This window comes from Amblyomma americanum, chromosome 10 (assembly GCF_052857255.1).
Source record: "Amblyomma americanum isolate KBUSLIRL-KWMA chromosome 10, ASM5285725v1, whole genome shotgun sequence".
Taxonomy (NCBI): Eukaryota; Metazoa; Arthropoda; class Arachnida; order Ixodida; family Ixodidae; genus Amblyomma; species Amblyomma americanum.
Genome location: NC_135506.1, coordinates 85,645,907 through 85,656,477, shown reverse-complemented (window position 1 = coordinate 85,656,477; position 10,571 = coordinate 85,645,907). Strand labels below are relative to the sequence as shown.

At 50.3% G+C, this 10,571-nt stretch overlaps 1 protein-coding gene across 1 annotated transcript; it reads left to right on the top strand.

The window, feature by feature from the left end:
- Positions 1-1,290: 1,290 nt before the first annotated feature.
- Positions 1,291-2,259, top strand: LOC144108515 (prolyl 4-hydroxylase subunit alpha-2-like). Its single transcript, XM_077641730.1, has one exon. The coding sequence runs from the start codon at positions 1,291-1,293 to the stop codon at positions 2,257-2,259; it is 969 nt and encodes a 322-aa protein (XP_077497856.1).
- Positions 2,260-10,571: the final 8,312 nt, after the last annotated feature.

The window sequence follows — 10,571 nt, the reverse complement described above, 5'->3', positions numbered from 1 at the left end:
TTGCGAGCTGCCTAGCAAAGTCGTACGGACCTCAATGGCCCGGGCTACCTCTCGCTCTGGCTACAGCGTACATCACAGCAGCGAGGTTTCGAAGACAGAATTTGTTAAGAATGAAAACTTGATCTCTTATGATCTGATGTTTACCTGCACCTGAGGTATTCGCGGAGCAGGCAATCATGCCATTCACGGCAGCTTGAGGTATTTCTATCAAGGCTCCTCTGCTAGATCCCACCCTTAAATTTTATTTGCTGAGGCCTGGGTTGGCGCTTTATCCCGTTTGCGTATTCTGTGGTGAACACGAAACCATGCACCATTTTTGTTGTTTTCGCGCCGCTGCACCATGATGAGAAGACGGTTTTTAGAGAAGCCGTTACAGCAGCTTGGCCTTTCTTTGAGCTGCCCTATCACATTTCTGTTTAGAGCCACCACACTTGGGTACAGCCACAAGTGCGTTTTTACCGCCGACCAAACTTTTTTAAGAAAATCAAATCACCTACCTTGGCAACTTTTTTTTGAGTAGTAATTTTCTCCTTACAATTATCATTATCACTAAACCTCTAGGCTATAAACCTCAGTATCGATCCCTTGCGTGCATTATGAATTTCCCGTTTCAATTCACTGTTCATTTTTATTTACTTTTTCCTTCCTCAGCATTCATTTTATTTCCGTCTAGGAAATATTTACCTGAAAAACTCTCTGCAGTGCCCCCAATTCTTGGCCTATCCCCTTATGTAGGCATGTGTCATTTTGTAAGGGTAACAACAAGAACTTTTCGGAGGTTAAGAAAAGGAAGCTCGGACGAAGATGAAGTCATGACTGTCTTTACTCTCAGCCTTCCTGGTCATCAGCTGCATTCTGGCTGGCGACTACTTCAGATCTGTGCAAGGCCTATCTAGACTGTTTCGCACGGAGCAGGCCGTGGTCGGGGCGCTGCGCCGCCATTTGGAGCACTGCGAAGCTACCTGGCGCCAAGCTTCCGCCGTCGTACCACTCGTTCGGAATAGGCTAAGGGTCGCTGCTTTAACGCGCATGGGAAGTCGGCCTGGAGAACAGCCCCTGTTGAGGCTACTGAGGCGCTCCGCTCTGGGTGCCTTGTCCAGCGTGCTTCGTGACTTCCGCTGTTCTCGGCCGCTGGTAGATAACGCCCGCTTCTTGCCCTGACCCACGGCACAAGACGTCGACGAAGCTGCTGCGGGAATCTGTAGGCTCCAGAAGGCGTACCACATCACGCCAGAGCTTGCCGTGACGACAATGCGCTCTCCCGAACTGCCTCAACCTACGGCGGACGATATGCTCTCGTTGGCTGTCCGCTGCTCACTCAGGGAACGGACACTGGCCAATGAATGGGGGGCTCTAGCCGCCGCTGACAGACGATACACGTTCTTGTTGAAGCACCACCTGCCGGTGCTTGCGCCGTCCACAAGGACAGTGAGGTCCAAGGTCTGGCGCGAGGTCATTGGCTACCCTCCAGAGACGCCGGTCATGTGGCTCTACAGAGAACTGGTGCGAGGAGCCGTCCGCTCCAGCTTCGTCACTAACTCGAGCTTCGGCAAGCTATCTCAGTCCAGCCGGAAGGCAGATATGAGGCCCGCCCGCTCCCTGGTGTGCCGGCTGTCGAAGGGCAAGCGTGGCGCCGCGTCGCTGGCACCTTTCACTGTTGAGGCGCTGTCTGCTGCGGAGCCTCGGGTGTGGCTCATCCACAACTTCATGAGCGCCACGGAATGCGCTGCTCTTCGAAGGCGGCCGGAGGCGCTCGCACCAGCTGAAGTGTTGAACATCAAAGTAGGAAGTGAGGTTCAAAATTTGAGGACAGCGGAGATGAGCCCTCTGAAAAAGAACGCTAACACTAGCGTCTTCTACCATTGCGCCGAGGTGATGACGGGGCTTTCAATGGCGTTCGCTGAGAGAGTGCAGGTGCTGAACAACGGTATAGGAGGGCAGTATGGAAAGCATACGGACTTATTAGGGCCGTGGACAATGGAGACTTACGGGGAGTGGCTGGCAACACTGCTGGTGTACCCGAGTGACGTGGCGGAGGGCGGGGCCACCGCATTTACCATGGCTGGACTATCAGTCACTCCTCGCCTCGGCTCGGCGCTGTTCTGGTTCAACCTGAAGGAGAATTGGGCAGGGCTTTGGGAGCCAGACCGAAACACTATGCATGGTTCGTGCCCTGTGCTTCGAGGATCTAAGTGGATCGCCCCCTTGTGGATTCATGAGCGGGCGCAGCCTGTTGACTTCAACTACAGGCTTCTTTAAGCCCGCCTCTTTTCTTCCCGACACCACATGCACTCGTTCCGCAGTTTCCATTTTATTCCAGCCATCGGGTGCGGAAATCCCATCTCTGCAATTATTTTTATTTTTTATTTCTGCATTTTAACTTATGAAACGACCTGGTCGTACTCACAATCGACATATTATTAACATATATCTTTCGTTGATAAATATATTCACGAGCTCTTTTTCTTCGACTTTCTTAATATTCGAGGGACGCAAGAAAATTTAATTTATATTGCGCTTTAAGTTTGTTCGTTTTATGGCCTTGCTTGGACAGGCCAGGGTGGATCAATCCTTGCACTCACCGTGCACAGTTGTCACCACCAGCGCATCGTCTGCGCGTCGATGGGTAAGAAGCTGTGTTGGAGTGTGAAGAGGGACTCTCGTTCTCTCAGCCCCATCGGATATAGCAAGCAAGACGGGTCCACTATTCCAGTATTAAGTTACAGAGTGGTTGAGGCATGATCTCGCGAAAGATAGCAACGTTTTTTTTCATGGGCAATTTCACGTCGTTGTTTCAGAAAGCGGAAAGTACCCTATACAAGATTGCCATAAAAAATCGTTCTTCGCGGTGTTTGTACACGCTCGCCATGTGCGCCGACAACCACTTTTTTCCAGCCATCACTCTATTAGCATTCCTCCACCGCCGCTTCACTACAACTTTGACAAACGGCTCGAGCTCCAGTCAATAGCGTTACAAAAAATATTTGATATGACGCGCACCGAGTGAGCGGCTACAACAAACAAGCAATTAATGCACACCTTTCAATGAACAGTACTCCATGGTCCCGACAGGCGATAACACAAAGAATAAAATATAAGTGTAATCCACCTCAGAACATGATTGTGCGTTTCCGCAGATGCCAAGTAAACCGTGCTCACACGGCTCTAACGCATAGTTTCATTTCGGCCTTCACTCACGGGCTAAGCGATATTTCTGGCTGTGCACCTACCTTTCAACACGGAAAAGCCAGTAGAGAGTTCGCGAGGAGGGCTTACCGTCCCGGGTTTCGCACCGAGTGCCTTTCCGCCCGTCAGGAAAGACATGGCGGCACAGACGTAAGCGCATTATTCGAGAACATGGCGGCTGCCGCTGCTCATGCAAACGTGCTTACAAACGCCGCTTACAAACGTGGATAGGAAGTTTGTCGCTGCGCACACAATCTGCCCTGCACAAATAACACTGCTTAGAGTGGCTAAGGAGACCAAATGAATAAAATTAATCGTTTAGACTTACCTTAAGTGGACGATTAAGTTGAATTTCAATCAAAACGTTATCCACAAGAGGAAACGCCGCCGACGCCGTCACAACGGCGCACACAGTCGTTTGCTGCCCGGATGATTTTCCGCCGTTTCCGGGCAAAATAGGTAAAAAGCGAAACAGAAACCAATTTCACGGTCATGTCTATATTGGTTGCACTCTTGCCAAGTGTAGCTTGCTCTAGCATCCAAGAACACAAATGTCCATTGGTTTAAAGCATAAATTCCCCACTCGCGCTTTAAAAACCTTGTTACTTTCGCGAAAACCAAAACCGAAACCTTACTACTTCGTCCATGGCACCGCATCTCCCATCGAATATTAAGTGGCGCCCTTTTCAAATAATTATAATGCTGCATAGCATAACGTCTTTTTGGCGTGTGCTCGTGTTTGGAAAACCGGTATGCACAAGAGCGCGTTATGGCCTCCAATGCAGAGGTGTACGGCGAAGAACGAAAACATACTTGTTTTCTGATTGTTGAGTCACAGGACGTTTTTCACGTGAATGCGAACTGCAATGGTATAAATGGCATATCTTAATTCCGCAGAGAACCATGATCATTGAGGCTCTTCTAATCATGTTTCTGAGAGATGGGCACATCCTTGAATTCTCACCCCCGTTATTCCCCCTTATTTTACAGGAGGTTTTAAGGAGAAATAAATGTACAGTCATTGATGAAATGCTTCTTAATTAAGAGCGCTGGACAGTAACGATAGAACGATGTAATGGTATATTCTCGAGCGACTCCTTTAAGGGAGAGCGTGTTCGTGTGATGTAGTACAGTTTGCAGCACCCTTACTTCAGAAATGGCTGCCTTTCCTCGCTCTACCTATCAGCAGTAAAGATTATTGAATTGTATTCTCAATATGCGTCGCGGTTTAAGGAAAATGAGCTTTTCAAAGCTTCTAAAAACAATATACAGGAAGGTATTGCATTGCCGTTGGATAATATTTTTTTATTCCTGAAATAGCAAAGAAAGCGGAGGACTCTGACAATAGTTGCGGTCACCCGATGCAGTTTGGTTCGTAGGGGTTTAACGTCCCAAGCCAACTCAGGGAATGAGGGACGCTGTACAGAAGGGCTCCGGAAATTTCGACCACCTGGGGTTCTTTAACGTGCACTGACATCGCACACTACACGGGCCTCAAGAATTTCGCCTCTATCAAAATTCGACCGCGGCGGCTGGCAACGAGCCCGCGTCTTTCGGATCAGCAGCCTAGCGCCATAACCACTTAACCACCGCGGCGGCCCGATGCAGTTCTACTCAGCATGCAGTGCGAAAAGAAATGGATATTTTATGGACTTAGTCAAAAGGCGGTGTATACAGTGTTAGGTAAAATTAGGATTGTTTCAAACAATAGTCAATAGGTACATAGACAATAGTCTATATGCATTCTAAAGATTGTCTATAGATGATAGGAAATTAAGGCGGTTAGAGATTGTCTATAGGTCGTCTATAGACAAATGGCTGCTACGCCGGTTATAGACTAGTCTACAGATGGTTTATAGATTGTCTGTGGACAAAAGGAAATTATGGCGGTTATAGGCTTTGGTAGCAAGTGTAGTGCTACCATCCAAACATCCATTAGAGAAACGGCCGTATGTCTAAGATGGAAAGAACAGTCGCGACTTCCGCTCGTCGCTTATAGCGAGCGAAGCGCTGTAATCGCATTCTTGGGATCGAAAAATTCAGTTTTCGGCAGCTTGGATACCAAAGAGCGTCTCTCAGTCCCACTGCACAATGAGCGTTGCGACCCCGAAGAGGCAAAAAAAGATGGCACTGGACTCGCCATTAACCTCGGGCCAACTTGCGCCGGGGGCCTAGCTGGTAAATCAGAGCGCGCGTGCAGGCTGAGGAAAGCGGCTGGCGGATGCAAAATCATGTGAGAGACAATCAATCAACGTCAAAAGCGAAACCACAGCCCATGGTCGGTGATCGACAACGAATATTAGCGGCATGGTACACATTATTGGTCAAGCGTTGCTCCCGCGTACAGGCTGCACGGAAACAAGGAACTCCACTTACAGCGAGCAAGTACTCTATATGCTATCTTCATCGCCGAATCGTTACAATTTTGTTCAAAGGTCGGCGACGACAAGGCGTCATTCTAGACACCGGGTGCAGTACAAGTCCACTAGAAGGGCGGAGGGTGACGCGTAGGGCAAAGCACTGGCCACTGCTAGATCCCATCATGCCTCTTAGGCGACTTGGACCTCAACCAGTTACCGTCAACGCTTCAGCCACGATTAGCCGTATAAATTATATAGCGCCCTTAGATCCGCTTATGAGCCTCGACGATTAGCATGGCCACGTTGGAGATTCTAGAAGGCGTCTTAATAGGACTATCTGAAGGAACAAACACGCATAAAAAAATTTAATATGCTACACGTTTATCTGACTTTGTATTTTTTGGCCGTAATATGGGCAGTGCACTTACTACGTACTTCACATAGACAGAGTTAAATACGCGGAACCGTGAGGTCCGTTACAGGTGGACCGGACTACTGGGTTTTGGAAACGTTCACTAATATTCCTGAATATTCGGACAGCAGTTCCTACAGAACAGGCTGTTTTTTCGAAGAATAGACGAAAAATTCTCAAGAAACGCGTGTTTGCGCCACCAATACAAATTGCCGTTGATATGCACGGAGGCATATGAAGTTTTGATGTTGTTTCGAAAGGCTTCTCTTGAAAAAAATCATTAAACACTCTGTTAACTGCCCATAAACTTTTGTTCGTAAAGTCTATAAACTTTCCACAGACAAATTCTATAGACTAGACTGTAAGCAGTGCAAATCCTATAGACAGTCTATAGGCTATGTATAGATTTATGGCCATACATTTTAGTAGACGTGAAGAGTAGATTTATTCAAGGGTCAAAGTGACCAACCCTGGCAGCAGTCAGGTCAATAAAATACATAGCTTTGGAAATTACAACTCGGGCAGTGTAGACAACTGTCAGCAGGAGGTGCTGTGCGTTGGCGGTACGCAGTGTTACGTCTCGCCTACGACGCGCGGTATAGCCGGCGCGGATGCAACGGACGCCGCGGCTTCGTTCAAAGTGGCGGTCATTTTGGGCCCGTTCATCGCTGCCGCAACGCCTCCCGCCAAGCGCGTCCAGGCAAGTTTCAGTGCCACGTGTCGTCGTGCGTGCGTGTGTGTGTGTGTGTGCATGTTGGTGCCCACGCTTGTCAAAGCGCGGCAGCCGGGGAGAGGAGCTCCCCAACTGGGAGGCGAGGAGGTCTGACCGGCGCCGGCCCGGCGGGCGCGCACGTCACGTCTGAACATGTTCAAGCGTCGCCGCAACGGACGCCTCTTCCCAAGCCGTTCCTTCTTGCCCTCGACTCCGTGGGTATAAAGGGAGCTGCCCCGGACGCCAACGGAGAGACTTCGATTCCTTCCTTCGAGTAACGTGGTCGCCCTGACCGGCTGCTCTTTTGCGATGCCAGAATAAACAAGTTGTTCTGTTGCCAGTCGACTCATCCTTTGCCGGGACCTTCGGATGTTTCCAGCTTTGCCCCAGGCCGCCAGGCCAACGCTACCCTTGGGGCTTGCAACCCTTTTGCAACAACTGGTTGCCAGCGGTGAGATCGCGACAACGGAGGCCAGCAGCGAAGATATGCGTTCAACTGTATGCTGAGCAGCACAACGACCATCCGGGAGCAGTGCAACGAGCCCTGTGTGATGAATGGTTGCCTGCACCGGAACGACTGCGCTGAATTCTTGGCTGCGAGGTTTGGTGAGTGCGGGACTTTCTTCTTCTTAGTTTTGCCAGGCTTTTGTTAGTGTCAGAAACAGAGCTGGTAATTGTGGTTGTCGTTGTTGCCGGGTTAGTTTGCGGCAAGACAATAGTAGGCAGTAGAGAAAGCAGCATTCGGAGCAGCCATGGATTTGAAGTCGTTGCGCAAACCGAAATTGCTGGAGCTTGCAAGAGAGTTGGGTCTGGATGTCTCAGACAAACTCAGAAAACCAGAACTGCTAAGGGCTATTCTTGAGTTGGAGGCTGAGGATGACGAGCTGTCGGAATGCCTTGAGACCATTGAGGAGAGGGAGCAAAAAGAGAAAGACGAGCGCGAACGTAAAGAGCAAAAAGAGAAAGAGCGCGCTTTGGAAATGAAGCGTCTCGAGGTAGAGATGGAACGCGCTCGTAATGGAAGTCAGGCACACGGTGCAGGAGAACGAGTACCGTTCAAAATGACTGACCTGATGCGGCCGTTTAAGCTTGGAGAGGACATTGGTTTGTTCCTGGTTAACTTTGAGCGAACGTGCGAGAAGCAGGGGTTCTCTCGGGAAACGTGGCCACAGCGCTTGCTCACTTTGTTACCCGGCGAGGCGGCCGACGTAGTCGCTCGCTTGAAGAGAGAGGAGGCAGAGGATTTCGACCAAGTGAAATCGAGTCTGCTAAAAAAGTACAGGCTGTCAGCGGAGGCGTTCCGTCGGAAGTTTCGGGAAAATGAAAAAGGCAGAAGTGAGTCATATACAGAGTTTGCCTACAGGCTTATGTCAAACATGCAGGAGTGGCTCAAAGAAGAGAAAGCGTTTGGTGACCACGAGAAAATTCTGCAGTGTTTCGGGCTGGAACAGTTTTACAGTCGGTTACCTGAGAACGTGCGGTACTGGGTCTTGGATAGGCCAGACGTTAGTACAGTGGCTAAAGCCGCCGAGCTAGCCTAGGAGTTTGTGACGCGTCGGGCTCGCGGAGCTAAGGACGGTCAAAAGGGTGAATTTGGCTCCAAGTCTGAGAGGCCGAAGTTCACACCCATGAGAGCAAGGGGGGACACACGTAGTGCGGATGCGAGTGAAAGCAGTCCGACCGAACGTAAGGAGACGGCGGCAGCCGAAGCCGAACGCAGAAAGCGGTTCGAGAGGAGGCAAGCGCGCGTGTGTTATACGTGCCAGAAGCCGGGTCACTTTTCGGCGCAGTGTCCAGAAACAAAAACAAAAGTCGTATTTTTGTCATTATGCAGCACTGACGAGAACATGAAGCTTCTCGAGCCTTACATGCGAGACTTCCTCGTGAACGGGAAAGAGTGCCGAGTGCTTCGTGATTCCGCAGCTACAATGGATGTAGTTCACCCCTCTTACGTAGAACCCGATATGTTCACGGGCGAGTGCGCATGGATCAAGCAAGCCGTGGAAGCTCATAGCGTGTGTCTGCCCGTAGCAAAAGTGCTTATTGAAGGACCTTTCGGAGCAATTGAGACGGAGGCCGCAGTGTCATCTATGCTGCCCCCCCAGTACCCGTACCTATTTTCGAACAGGTCCGATCACCTCCTGCGCGAGAAGGGGCTTTTGTTTGGTGAGGCTAGCGTTCAGGCCTTAACCAGATCGAGAGTTCGGGAGCTCGCTGCAAAGGCGGTAGTTGCGGGGCCGACGTTGTCGAACAATGAAAAAGGGTCGGAGGCGCAGCAAGCTGATATTCCGAGCACGTCCGAACTGGATAAAATTGAGCCTGTAGCGTTGAAGGCACCAGGTACTGGAGAGGAAATGCCTGACACGGGAAAGTTAGAAGAGCTTCCGGTCGAGCTTCCGGGACTAGGCTCAGTGACAAACAGGGAAGACACTGATCAGGTCATTAGTGACTTAATCATTAAAGCACCGCTGTCGCCTGAGCAGAAAACCGAACTACACCAACTCTTACAAGAGTTTCAAGGTCAGTTCTCTGAGAGGCCTGGTAGGACTTCTGTCCTTACTCATGATATAGAACTTACCTCGCCAGAGCCAGTACGATCCAAGGCGTACCGGGTGTCACCCCGCCAGCGCGATATTATGGAGGCTGAAGTAAAGAAAATGCTACAGCTCGGTGTTATTGAGGCGGGTGAGAGCCATTATACCTCCCCTTTGATTTTAGTAGAGGTACCGGGCAAGGAACCTCGTCCTTGCGTCGACTACCGCAGGCTTAATTCCATCACTAAGGATCAAATTTATCCGATCCCTAACATCGAGGAGCGCCTTGAGAAGGTTAGTAGCGCTCAGATTATTTCCACCCTAGATCTTGTCAGGGGTTATTGGCAGGTTCCACTTACAGAAGAGGCTAGTAGGTATGCGGCGTTCATTTCACCAATGGGAACATTCCGTCCTAAAGTTTTGAGTTTTGGTTTGAAGAACGCGCCATACTGCTTTTCAAGCCTCATGGACAAAGTGTTGCGCGGACAGGAAGAATTCGCTTTACCGTATTTAGACGACGTAGCGATATTTTCCGCATCCTGGTCTGAGCATATGGCACACTTGCGGGCAGTGCTAACCCGCCTGCGCGAAGCGGGCTTGACAGTCAAGGCTCCCAAGTGCCAATTAGCACAGGCCGAGGTTGTCTACCTCGGTCACGTGATTGGACAGGGTCGTCGCCGCCCCTCTGAAATAAAGGTGGCCGCTGTGCGAGACTTCCTGCAACCGCGCACGAAGACCGATATTCGGTCGTTCTTAGGTGTCGCCGGCTACTATCAGAGGTACATCCCCAGGTACTCCGATATCGCGGCTCCCCTGACGGATGCTCTAAGAAAAACAGAGACCCAAACAGTCGTCTGGGGCGAGACAAAGGAAAGAGCTTTTAGCGCCCTAAAGAGCGCCCTAACAAGCCAGCCTGTGCTACGATCGCCAGACTACACAAAAGGGTTCGTTGTTCAGTGCGATGCTAGTGAGCGAGGCATGGGCGTTGTACTGTGCCAAAGGGACAATGGAGAAGTGGAACACCCCGTCCTGTATGCTAGTCGTAAGCTGACCTGTCGTGAGCAGGCGTACAGCGCCACCGAGAAAGAGTGTGCGTGTCTCGTGTGGGCCGTTCAGAAATTGTCATGCTACCTAGCCGGCTCGAGGTTTATCATTGAGACGGATCACTGCCCTCTCCAATGGCTGCAGACCATCTCTCCCAAAAATGGCCGCCTCCTGCGCTGGAGCCTCGCTTTGCAACAATATTCCTTTGAGGTGCGTTACAAAAAAGGGAGTCTCAACGGTAACGCCGATGGCTTAAGTCGAAGCCCCTAACGTGGGAATCCGCCTCAAAGTTGTTTGTTACTGATGTTTTCTTCCTGAGGCAG

Coding starts and splice junctions, on each gene's coding strand:
- LOC144108515 (XM_077641730.1), top strand. CDS start 1,291: ATGCTCTCGTTGGCTGTCCGCTGCTCACTCAGGGAACGGACACTGGCC.